At 42.8% G+C, this 13,613-nt stretch overlaps 1 protein-coding gene across 2 annotated transcripts in view; it reads right to left on the reverse strand.

Annotated features, from left to right (window-relative positions):
- Positions 1–215: 215 nt before the first annotated feature.
- The window catches only part of Fbxw10b (F-box and WD repeat domain containing 10B), a 34,497-nt gene continuing 21,099 nt past the window's right edge, over positions 216–13,613 (reverse strand). Inside the window, exons 10-13 of one of the 2 annotated variants that reach the window (XR_013111270.1) lie at positions 13,263–13,405; positions 7,705–7,804; positions 6,200–6,447; positions 216–1,058 (exon numbers count right to left, since the gene is read on the reverse strand). Coding sequence is in view for 1 of the 2 variants with exons in the window: in XM_034507036.2 (XP_034362927.1) it covers positions 268–1,058; positions 6,200–6,447; positions 7,646–7,804; positions 13,263–13,405 (1,341 nt within the window). In the remaining variant the exon portion in view is untranslated. Of the gene's footprint in view, positions 1,059–6,199; positions 6,448–7,645; positions 7,805–13,262; positions 13,406–13,613 lie in introns of both variants that reach the window. The other variant, XM_034507036.2, reaches the window with a different exon arrangement.

Below are 13,613 nucleotides of genomic sequence, written 5' to 3' on the forward strand. Positions count from 1 at the left end.
TTCTGGAAGCAACAATAACCCTAAGTTGGTAGTGATGGGTGGCCTCTAACTGCCAATGGCCACCTCTTCACACAGACACCCATCAGTGACCTTGCCTACACCTCACTAAGTAGAATGCAGGCAGCACCCCCTCCCTGTCCCACTCTTTGATCCATAGAAAGGTTCACATGAATTGCCAAAGCAATGTCAAAGAAGAAAGGTCTAGACACCAACACTCACTTGGTTTTCTGTTTGCTGTAATTGCTGCTGTAATTTCCCAAGCCTGGTTTAGATAAACACATTTTGTCCAAGTTCAGGGGCTGCTGTTTTCCCTTCCTTCATGAAATTATCAATAGGCAGACCTTTGATCTTACGAATCCATGCAGCTTTGCTGGCTTTTCCTGGGTCGACCTCTTTAGTGGATACACTGGCTTGGTATTCCTTCATCTTGGCTTCTGCGAATTCTTTTTCCTCCTTCACAGTCAACAGCATGAACCCAGTGTTCATTCTAAGAGGATCAAGGGTTGTGTAGAAACGAGGCCGTTCTTTCTTGAGAGACAGGGTGGTTGTGCCACCTCGAGGAGCGAGCATTCGGTTTGGTTTAATGACCTGCATGCTGGTCAGGGGGACCGCACGGCGTGTTGCCCCGTCAATTGAACTGGTCAACTCGTCAGCCCTTAAGCCGTCAGAGACCTTGGGACGGATAAGATTGGGCTGGGGTACAGTGGCCTGGACTCTGGGGCTGTGCAAGGACTTTTTCAAGTTGGGCTGAAGTTTCTGGATTTCAAGGGGAATATTGGTTTGTTTCACATCTGTAGGAAAATTGCTGGATCGCAGCTGATCAACTGCGTGTTGAACTGATTTTCCTTTGAGACTTAGGACTTTCCTCGGATATGAAATTGAAGGCCCCCAGGCGTCAATGACTTGAGTTCTGGGCCTATGGGGATAGGCAAGCTCTTCGGAATTGTGGGCTTGTTGCAAGGCATTGATAGTCAGAAGGAATCGGTCAGGTGTCAAAGGAACTTTCCAGAACTTTTGCAATGGATGACTGACTTCGCCTACAGAATTTTCCATATCATCTGTTCATTCAAAGACAAAACAAAAGCATGTTAGCATTCTGTGGAGAGGAGGGACCACCTATACATAAAAGCTAAAGCCATCCTAACTGCGAGATATACTAAGGTCTTGTTGCCCAAAAGGAATGCTGCCAGACATCCTGGATGAAAGCAGAGAAGACAACAACAGAAAGGGCTTGTTCTTAATGACTGTACTAATTGTTAAGAGTGTCATAGTTGAAGGAAGCCTATGTAATTGCAGTGTCCCATGCATGTTCAGATGTCCCTGTGAGGATGACTCTTGCACCTCATTCATGACTCACATAAAACATGTCTTGCATATTTACAGCATACCTACATTGTCAACAACAATGGTACTGCAAAGATCAATTCTCATTTGATTAACCAGCTTTGCTTATGTTTCCCGGAATCAGGCCCCCATTCTAAGAAAGTCACTCTTGCCTAATGCAAACTATCGAAGCATGGCTCATATTAGATTCCTAAAGAAGAGTCCCCCAAAACGTTTTACAAAATAGTACTAAATCTGAACCATTCACCAGAATCCTTCCTATATACCACTTCCTAGTCAAGGTACCTGAGACCAGTAAGTTAACAAAGGTGTCTTCTTGGTAAACTGATTTCTTATATCACTCACATTTTGCAGGGTTTTTTTTTTTTTTCCAGTCTCTCTGGTACCTCACAGAAATGCAAAACAAGGCCCTTGTTTTTTTTAAAAAAAAAAAAAAATAACTCAGTGAAGACAGAGAGAAACCAGTTGGCCTGGTCTGGAACATAACAACAATCTGAACCCACACCAAATAGTTATCCTCGGCCACTAGGTAGTGTCACAAAAGGGACAGAGGAAGGAGTAAAACTCCAAACGTTCCCCAATCTTTACTTTGCTAATTGAACAGTGTTTTAGAAAAACACATAGAACTGGGATAGGTTGTCAGAATCTCCCCCTCTACTTCCAAACTCAAAAAAAAAAAAAAAAAAAAAAAAAAAAAAAAAAAAAAAAAAAAAAAAAAAAAAAAAAAAAAAACCATGGGATTCATTGGGATTCATTTTTCTTTTTCATTGTTCTGGGGATTTTTGTTGTTGTTTGGTGTTTCTTGGAGTTTCTGTATGATAAAATGTCTTAGATCTCAAGTGAATATTCATATGGATCTTCATGGTGTAAATCTTGGTCATTGTGTGATATCGGTAGTGGTGGGTTGGGTTTAACTGTTCCCCATGATCCACTCTGATGGACATTTTATTTGTTAATGATCAACTTGAAGGAAATCAAATACCATTTTCACTCATCGTGTAAGCGACATGAGGAACTCGGCCATCCCCAGAGCTGTCGTGCCTGCTGACACTCATGACATTAATGGGAGTATGAATTGATTCTGTGGGGTTTTTTTATGTTCAACCATGACAATAATCCTTTAGTTTTAAATGTATTTTTTCCTTTAGCTCGGCAGTTTTATTCCTAGAATCTCACTCTCCAGGTACAGCTATACATACACACTCACACACATACATCACACACACATACACCACACACGCTCAGACTCACCACACACACAAACGCACGCCACTCATACACCACACTCACTCACACACTCACATATCATACACACACCACACATTCACACACTCACACCACATATACACTCAGCACACATACATCCACACGACACACAACACACACAGACACACCACACACACACTCATATACATGCATACACATACATACACACTTATCGCACTCACACACATACACTCACCATACATACACATACATATACAATCACCATACATGCACATACACACGCGAGCGCGCACGCACGCGCGCGCGCGCACACACACACACACACACACACACACACACACACACACACCGATTTCTCTCCTCTCTCAAGAAATCCTCTCCAACCAGCCTGACCTCTTCTTTCTTCTGCTGAGCCATTAATCCAGTAGATGCAGAACAAGAGAAAACAAACAGGTTTGGAACCAAAGACAAAAAACAGGTGAGACACTTCTAAAGACTTTCACTCCATGGCCATGAGTTAGTAATGAGACAAGAAGCTGATTCTTCTAAGGAGGAAGAATAACCGTACCACGCCCAAAGAAGCAGCAGTTTGGGCTGAAAAATAACAGAAAGACTGGAAGGGGTGTGAAGTTGTAGCTCTTATTCAAAAGTAAAAGTATCATCGTTCATCTTGTCTTCAGCTTCCAATTTTGCTTCCAGATTTTCTACACCATCATCCACGCCTGCTAACATCTCCTTCCTGCCATCCCTGTGTGGTGCGTTTGCTTTTCCTTGTTCAAATGTGTCTATGAACGTGATTAGATTAAGACTGAGGAAGAGACCACAATCATTACATAATTTGATTAGAGCTGAGAAGTGCGGATACAGCAATAATTGAACTGGTTTTTACTCAGTTGACCACTGTATGATTCTTGCTGCTGATACTAGTAGTAACTAGGCTCTGAGGTCTGGATGCCATCACATCTCCGCTTCCACAGACCCTTCCCACAGAATTTCAAGCTTTAAGCATTATATGAAACTCTCAGTTTCTCCAAAATTAGCTGGTCACTTGCAGTGTGATAAGCTTGTAGGTGACCTGTTGGTATTCTCTGTAGATCCTGGGTCCAACTTCATGCCACAGAGACAGTTAGAAGGAAAGAGTCTTGCTAGTTTAACCTGTTAGCATGTCAGCATTCCTTCTAGGCTCCACCCAACAGATACCTAGCAACAGCCAGCTAGGCCTGGCTTGCTATGAAAAGGACTGTTTGGCCTCTCTTCACTTTTCACTCTCTGACCCTTTTCTCTCTGACCCCTTTCTTCCTTTATCCTCTTCTGCTTCCCCCACTGTCCACACTTTCCTGGCTGGTCTCTCTCTCTCTCTCTCTCTCTCTCTCTCTCTCTCTCTCTCTCTCTCTCCCATTCCTTCTCTTTCTCTACCTCTACTCCCTTCTCAACCCCCCTTCCCATGTCCCCAAATAAACTCTATTCTATACTAGACGTCATATGGCTGGTACCTCAGTGCAGGAAGGGATGTCTCAACATGGGCTGACTGAGGCACCCCCTTCCACTGCACCATGTGCAGTAGCAAGGTGCGGTAGCACTCTACAAAATGTTTCATTGACTTTGCAAAACATATCATTTGGTGCTGTGACTCGGATTTACAAACCCACAGATTCACCACTGCATGAACTTTCTAGCCATCAGACCACTAGACTTCTCCATCCAAACACCCATGAATTGGTAAGCTACCCCACTGGTCAGTATAAATGGCCACAGGTCCCAAGGGAGGGCTGTTGAGTTTGTAGCCACCCTTTGGTGTCCTTACAGACAGAAGTATTCACAGTCTTCATGACTGGCCCTTCTCACTAACTCCTCATCTTAGGACCTCTTGGGTGAGATCTCCCTCCTCAAGACACTTTCTCCCCCCACCATCTTGCTGCTTGAAAATCCTAGGCCTAGGTAAATGGTTCTCCCACAGCTCAACCCCTAATTTGCCGCATGTTGACCTGGTAATCTAGCCTGGCTGCTCGCTCACCAAGTTATTATATTTATTCTCCAGACCCTTCCTTCTCACTCAATGGGTATGTCTTCACCACTACTTCCCGGCTCTCTACTGGAACACCTCCTGGTCTTAAAGACTTCCAAAAAATCACATACTATATTTGGCCCCAATACCCACTAGATAATAACTCTAAATGACCACTTAGGCACTTTTGAAAAACCTCTTGCCAACAGAGGATTTCTTGTCTAGAAAATGGAAGGTTTCTTATGCACAGCCTTTTTCCTACCTTCACTATAAACCTCTTTCTTCCTTGATCCAGATATAACATTAAATGTTTAAGCTTACTATGACAGAGACTCCCAAGTTCTTAAGTTTCTACCTGTTGCCTATTCCAGAGAGTGGGATTCTCCCTTGTTCCCTGGTTTAGGGACTCTCCTCACCCCAACCACCAAGACCTAAGGGTTTCAAATGCATGACTAAGAAAACTTTTTTTCCCCCAAATCTACTTAATTGTATTTCCTGCCTCTAATATGTATATATGTTTCAGGATCTTGCCAAGTCCAGGCATTTCCTCAAAATCTACATCCAGGACAGCTCCAGAGAAGCAACCCACAGATGTTCCAGTCTACTCTCACCGATGCTTCTATTGGGCCTGCACCTTCCTACCTGCAGATGGTCCTACAGACCTTGGACAGCAATGAAACAGCCAACTCTCCTAAGACTGGACCAACATCCCCATTTTCTTAGGTTTTCCAGAGACACACATCATCCCAAAGTCAGCAGGAAGCAGCTAAAGATCCTCCTTCTCCATGTCCTCTTTCTAGTTTCTCATTTTTTTTAATTAAACCAAAATGGAGGAATGTTAGCATGTCAGCATTCCTTCTAGGATTCACCCAGCAGTTACCTAGCAACAGCCAGCTAGGCCTGGCTTGCTATAAAAAGGAGTTTGGCCTCTCTTTGCTCTGACTCTTTGCTCTCTGACCCTTTTCTTTCTCTTTGACTTCTTTCTCCCTCTCTCCCCTTCCCCCATTCTCTTTATGTGTTTCCTGGTGGCCTCTTTTCTCTGTCTCTGTCTCTCTCTTTCTCACCTTCTCCCCTTTCTTTCTCTGCCTCTATTCCTTTCTCAACACCCCCCCCATCTCATGCCCCCAAATCAACTCTATTCTATACCAGACCCATCGTATGGCTGGTACTCCGTGGGGCAAGGGATACCTCAACATGGACCTGCTGAGGCAGCCCCTCCCACCGCACCATACCGTCCACACTCTACAACACTTAACACTGGCTTTACATATCATAACCCACATGATTTGCTCTTTAGATATCATAAATAGCACAAACAGTATATGTACCTCACCTATACAGCCACATACACTTGCCTTATAATTATCATTTTCTCTCTCAGAAGTCTAAGGATAACACATTCTGTATAAAACATTTTTTCTGTGTATAGTAACTTTGGGTCTGTCTCTTGGGGATATAATAAGTAATAACTTAATTAATTGTCCATAATAATCCTTCCCATCTCTCCCCTTCAACACACACACACACACACACACACACACACACACACACACACACACACACGCATGCGCCCCATTTATCCCCCTGGCATTTCCTGGAATCACACTGATTTTGCTGCTTTACCTGAAGATAGGTTCCTGGTTTGTTTCAGGTGAACCCGGGGCTTTGAGAACTCCTGTTTACTGGATGCAGAGTCTTTCAGGATGTGCCCCTGAATGCTAGACTTGGAATGCACATCCCCAAGGCTGGCCTCTTCCTTTTCCTCCTCTTTGTCCTTACTCTTCTTTGCTTTGTTTTTGTCCGAGCTGTACTGCCACTTGACATTCTCAAACTGGAACACGAGAATGCTGCTGTCCGTGTGGGCCACCATCCTGGAACCAAAATGAGAAAGCGCCCACAGAAACATGGAGACCACCAGAGCATACATGGCAGTCGGGTCTTATCCAGTCCCTAGGCTGAGGGAGCTGTGGCCAGGCAGTGACCACCAGAATGGGCTAATTCAGGGTGTTGCCAGGAGAAAGTGGAGCATCAGGCAGGGAGTGGGGAGTTTTGTAACTCTTTTCTTTGTGAATTAATCATGAAAGGGAAGTGTGTGTTCTGATTGCTCCACTGCTCAGGTTGGAATACCTCTTCAGTGGATTTCCAGTTCGGGAGTACTTAATCCAAGTACCTAGGATGCCCAAGACAGACACTTAGGCACTTCACACACAGATGTCAGGAAATTCACTCTTCTTTTTGAGCTCAGTATCTAGACTCAGTGTTTCTATTTTTACCCTTGAAATAATAATAATAATAAACCTACTCTCAATGAGGAAGCCTCCTCTCCATTGCTGAGCTTCCACACAAAGCTCCATCTGACTTCACAGCATCCTCCAGAGTCTCTGGATATAGTTGAGACAGTTATAAAGCATGGTGATTTGTATTACCTCTGACTCTTTGCTCTCACATCCCAGGTTTGGAACTCGGGTAGCTCCCATCCCCCAGTCATTTCTTTCAATTTGATTTTTTTTTTCATTTGTACAAAACAAACTGCTTTCCTCTGTGTGTCTAGATTTCCTAGAACTATAAGAAGAAACTGAAATACTCTCTCTCTCTCTCTCTCTCTCTCTCTCTCTCTCTCTCTCTCTCTCTCTCTGTGTGTGTGTGTGTGTGTGTGTGTGTGTGTGTGTGTGTGTGTTTCCTCCCTAAGTGCTGTAAATTTAAGACTTTAACTTACAATGTAAACTCTGGAACAGTGACTCATTTGGGCTGGAGATGCTGAATTGGCCTTTGAAGGAACAGGTTCTATTAAGTTGTCTCATCAGGTTTCTTTTTACTCAGACTTAAAGGAAATCATTCAAGCTGGGCATTGTGACACACTTAAGAGTAAACACAGCTCTGCATGGGCCCTGGTCACTAAGTCTGGGGCAAAGGCCAGTTAGTCCCACAAGAGACTACTTCCCTCAGCCAAGCTGTTAGGAAGCACAGCCTGCTGTGTTCTGCCAATAAATCCAGAGTCCCAGAGGAGAAAGAAAAAAGGTCACATAGAATTACTCATGCCTCTGCCCTCCGCATCTACCTACCACCCACCTGTTGCCCTGATAAAAGAAGGATAGCACAGGGTCACCTCTGGCATCAACTTTTATCACCTTCAGACAATTCCCATTGAGGAAATTGTAAATTCGGATCTTGCCGTCTCCACAGGCACTGATGACCCGGAGGTAGAGGAGAGACACCTGCAGCACCTCCCTGGAAGGGAAGAGAACAGCAGACAACACCTGCCTTGTGCAAACAGTTTGGAGCATTGGAATGGGGTTGGGAAGTAGGAGCCATTCCGGACCTTGAGGTAGTGTTTCCAGCTTTTATAATTCTAGATTTAAATCATGTACCATCCCTGAGACATACCATTCTCATTCTGTAGTTATTCACAATCTAATCGCAGGCCGCAGAGGACAATGGTGCTTTTAAGAGGGAGTTGGGGAGAAACATTTAATACCTCAGATGGCCATTTTATTTTTTCATGCAATTTGATTCTTATCTACTTATTTATGCTGAGAATTGGTTTTCTTTTCTAAAAAAAAAAATTCTTTTAGAACCATTTCTTGTATTAACAGTCTTGTTATGTAAGAAAGAATAGTAGGAGGCTAAGGGTCGTCATCATCATCATCATCATCATTTTGTTTTTTTGAGACAGGGTTTCTCTGTTTAGCCTCAGCTGTTCTGGAACTCATTCTGTAGACCAGGCTGGCCTCAAACTCACAAAGATCCACCTTCCTCTGCCTCCTGAGTGCTGGGAATTAAAGGCATGTGCCACCCCTGCCTGACTCAAGGGTTATGTTTATATGAACAGACATCTTAAATTTATAGATTCTCTTTTTCCTCTTTAATGAATGACTTTCATTCCTTCTGACAGTGGACATCCTTAAAGAAAATTATACCTTAACATAAGACTTGTGTCTTTTTGTGCTGGCCAGTGGGCAAGAAGAGAGCCAGGGAAAAACCTCAGATAGAAACATCTAAAACAGTCTTTCTGCAATTACAGGGTTCAAGTTGGTTTATTCAGTTCTGATCATTGCAATGCCTTTTTTTTTATTGATGGCCTTGAAAAGTTTAATTTAATCACATCAACTTATTAGATGTCACATGCAAAGCAAGCCTGTTAGTCATGATCTACCCACCTAGATCTGCTATGGCTTGTTTATGGGTTGAGTGTGTCCCCAATTGGTTCATATGTTAGAGTCTTGGTCTTCAGGGTACCAACGTTGAGAGAAACTTTTAAGAGATGGGGCCTACTAGAAGCTGATTAAAGCATTGGAGGCCCGGCCCTCACACACATCTCCGGTTAGTAGTTGAGGAAGACATTGTAAGAAAGCAGGGCCACTTTGTGCAATCAGTCCTTTCTAAGTCTCCACTATGCTGAGATGCTACCAGTGAGGCTCTCACCATAGGCTAGACAGACAAGACTGTCCAGCATCTAAAACTGTTAGCTAAAGAAGATTCTTGTCTTTACAAGTCATCCAGGTTTGGGTAACTCATTAAAGTAACCAAAAATCACCAGCCATGGCCTCATTCATCTAATTCGTCTGCCACTTTGTTGAAGGAGAAGGAGAAGGGGAAGGAGAAGAAAATGAAACAGATTTCTCTCCGTTTCCTTCCCACCATATATATATATGTATGTATATGTGTGTATATATATATGTATATGTATATATATGTATATATATGTATACATATATATACATATATATACATATACATATACATATACATATACATATACATATACATATACATATATATATATATATATACAAACTTCACCTACACAGACAGATCCTCTTAGGAACAGCTCATGTTGTATTTTTCCATTGAATGTTCAACACATAGCGTGGTCCCTAACCTATAGCAGGTCTTAAATATGTGTGTGTGTGTGTGTGTGTGTGTGTGTGTGTGTGTGTGTGTGTGTGTGTTTTCTGAGTAGGTGTTTTCAGAGTATAGTCAGAAATGCTAAGAGAATGGCATCTACCCTATTTGGCCTTAACTTTGGTTGATCTCAGGCCAGATGAAGACTGTTCAACACCCTAACAACTATCAAAAAAGAAACAGCAACGACCACAGGAAGCAGGTGCACGCTCGGCATATCTAAAAAGAGCAAGGAGCCCAGTGTGCCTTGGACACCTCCTTAGGTGGTAGGGGAAGATATCAAGCTGAGCTTTTATTCAAACATTTAAACATCCAACAAAGTTTGAGCATTCTGATACCTTAAGCAACTCTTAGTCTGCCCCGTGCAGTAATCCAACACTGAGAAGATAGAAATTCCCTGTGCAAAAGGCTTTCCCTTACTGTGTCTTTCTTGACTTTGCTGAGCTGGGCCTATACTTCCCCAGGTTCCTATGACATTTGATAGTTCAAGCCATACCAGTATAGCCTATAGTGACAATATAGACTTCAGAGTCAGAAACCTATGAAACCTAACACCACCAGATACTTGCTTTATACCCCACTGAAGAAGCACCTTGACCTCCCAGCCTTTCCTCAGGTTCCTCCTGACACACATATCCTACACCCCACGGAAAGGAATACAAATTTCCACCTCATGTAATGTTTGCTACAATTAAACTAACTGGGTTTTTTGTTTGTTTGTTTGTTTGTTTGTTTGTTTTATCTTTGTCCAGTACCTGAGAGGTGGTGGTTGGTTACTGGTCGTAAACTAGCTCAGACCCCTTTTAGGTTTTCTCTGGCCTGTAGATGTCTCCTGCTTTGCTCTTGCTTTCTGAAGTTTACTTGGAGAAATTACATCAGAGGAGATGACGGAGACAGGAGCTACAAAACTCCACCCTTCTGTAACAGCAACAAAAACTAAAAAGACTGTCAGAATTTATTTATTTTTTTCAAAATCCTGGAAAACCACAGAAGGCTTATGGTATCCCTAGAAGCATTTAGACAGGAAAATGGCCTTAGAGTTGATAAGAATGCCATGTTTTCTGCCATGTTAACTAACCCTAGTCCATTCTTCACTACAGATGAAGCCATGAGAAAAGTAGCCACAGTCTTGGTGGGAGAAAGAACTGAACAGGCTGCCATCATGATGAGTTATTTTTGCTGTCTAGTGGCTTCTTAGAAGACTGTCTTAAAGGCTTATCTTTGTTACCTAAGAACTCTTTCAGTGTTGGATCTGCTACCTGGAAATGGTCACAGGTAGATAATTGGGGTCTTGCTACCTGAGGTCCTAGAAACACAGTAGGGCAAACGATATGCTAACTAAAAATCCAGGAAAATGTTGGGGAGTGAGAAGTCCCCAAGAGCGTATTCCCAGGAATCTGATGTTCACACATGTCCAGAGCTCAAGCTTAGGAAACATCCAAGATAAAAATGAAGATACAGCACTCAGGAGATGAAGCAGGTCAAGGCTGCCCATTTAGGGCTTTATAACAAGACCCGACCATAGAAACAAAACAGCTAAAGCATGCTCAGGGGAAATGTGATCACACTGATACGCACATTTCTCTGATCAGTGACAACCATTTTATCTTACAGCTAGAAGGAAAACAAGACGCAAAATCCAGCAGAAGGCAAGAAATAATAAAATCTATAGCATAAGTTAATTGAGTTAATTTTAAAAACACAGCAAATCAATGGAACAAAAAGTTAATCCTTTGATGAGATCAACAAAGCTTGATAAACACTCAGCAAGTCTTTACTAAAACTGGCCGAGAAAATATGAGAGGACCGGCTCTGGGTGTGGCTGGGGCTGCTTGCCTAGGCTGGGAGGCCCCAGGTTCAATTCCTAGCACTGAAAAAGAAGTAGGACACGAGAGAAGGTTCAAGAAAGAAGGAAGGAACTAGGGAACATTTCTGCTGATGGATGGAAAGTTCTATAGGTAATTTACAACATTGTGAATATACTATAAACTGCTATAGACTAAGGAAGTGAGTTTTATATCATGGAAGCTATGTCTCAATTATTTAAAAAGTTAATTATGGTGTGTATTGTGGAAAAGACATTGAAGATTATTTTTTTTTAAATCCAGAGTATAAAATCACCACCTGTCAACCCAACTTTTCATGCTCAGATTTCTTCTCTCATAGCCTTCTCCCACACTATAATCAAAACTCACAATTTTAGTTGAAAACATTGAATTAAAGAGTTTCCTTTCTCTAGGTCCTCTTCCAGATAGCAACTGCCTGCCTATCAAAAGATGACTACCAATTCAATCCCTAGAATCCTTCAGAAAAGCACTCTATAAAATAAATGTTTGCTGCCAATCAATTATTTTTTGAGCAGCTTATGTCTAGCTCACACCATTACAGAAGGGTGGAGGAGCCTGCAAACAAGGCCTTAGCCACATCCTCCAGGTAGTTATGGTCTTTCTGCATCCTTGCCAGGTATCAAGGACCAATATGAGGCTGGAGAGGTGGTTCAATGATTAAGAGCACTCGTTGCTCCTTCATGGACATGGTTCCCAGCACAAACACGATGGTTCACAAACACCTGGGACTCCAGTTCCGGGAGATCCAGCACCCTCTTTCGACCCCTACAGGAACCAAAATGCCGGCAAAACACTCACACATAAAATGAAGTGAGTAACTCTAAAGTTTGTAAATACCAAATCTGAATCGTATGTTGCTGGTGACATCTATGGAGAGTGGTAGTATCTGAAGTTGTCTTCTAGCAGACAGAAGGCCCATGGATTAATGAGATGACAAATTGTGAGACTGAGATAAGTCTTGCTGGGTGCTATTTAGAAAGATTTAAAAACATACAGTTAACACTTTTCAGGGGACATCATAAAGTTGACTGCCTTGTTGAGGTCACAGCTTGATTGTCTAGGTGGTACACTGAAAGGCTTCCCCACTCTGATTTCCTTCCCCAGGGATTAGGTAAATCCACTGAGCACAGGCATTTCCTAGTATTCACCAGCTAATAATGTAGTTATCCTGTGCTACAAAGAGCATCTGGATGTATACACATATCTTATATCTTATACCACATGCCTCTCATAAGGCTGGTGTATACGGAGTGTCGAGAAATCTAGAGCCTAGGTTATTAAATGACTATCCTCAGATAGATTCCCCTAAGGAATCCCCTGACTCTTTTAATCAAGTAATATAGCATTTTGTTTCTTGGCACTTTAATGCACTGTGGGTAAGAAGCATTATCCCTGTAGTCTATAAAACCATAGGCACAGCAGAATCATTAATTGGCCCAATAGCCATTCCAAGTAAGCCCAACTATGACTTCAGAATACTTAATAGGCACCGAGCAGCCATCAGCACTAAATCTGGACTGGAATCAAAAATTGAAATCCATTTGGAGGCCTGGAACAGAACCTAGTCCGTAAGCTTTGAAGTATAAACTTTTTAAATGTCTTTTGTTATTTTTAGGCCTTGACACGTGGATCATTTTAAGGTTCTGTAAGCACATTTCCCAGGCATAAAGACCAAGTCCAAGAGTACTAAGTTTAGAGTTGGCATTATTTGGGACAATCTGCCAGGGCACCAAATAGCTAACAGATGTGAGTTTACTGTGTGTCACATGTTTTCTTTAATCTCAGCACTCAGTAGGCTGAAGCAAGATCACAAGTTCCAAGCCAACCTGGGCTACCCAGGGAGACCTACTCTCACTCCACCCCACTAGGGCAGCAGCACACAGAGGGACTGATCCACTGACGATTGCATATTTATCACCCCTCTCCCCAGCACCTACTTAGGATGCTTGAAGGCCATCAGGCACCGCTCGTACTTTCCCACCATGCTCCAGGCCATGACCAGACCGTCAGCACCTCCAGAGACGAGATGCCATTGGTTAAAGAACAGGCACTTCACAGCTCCTTCATGCCCAGTGAGAGTCTGCAAGAAAAGATGCCAGTACTTTCAGACCCTCTCAAGTTAGACTGTGACTTCTCTGCTGGCCAGAGTTGGAGGCTTCTTTAGTAGAACCCCAAAGCTATATCCCACTTCTTCCATGACTGCCCCTCATGTAGCATGTCCCTCATCTGACTTAACTTCTCCTCTAAGAAGGCCAGAGAAGCCCATGCCTCCCTCTTGGCAGATGGCT

Source organism: Arvicanthis niloticus, chromosome 6 (assembly GCF_011762505.2).
Source record: "Arvicanthis niloticus isolate mArvNil1 chromosome 6, mArvNil1.pat.X, whole genome shotgun sequence".
Taxonomy (NCBI): Eukaryota; Metazoa; Chordata; class Mammalia; order Rodentia; family Muridae; genus Arvicanthis; species Arvicanthis niloticus.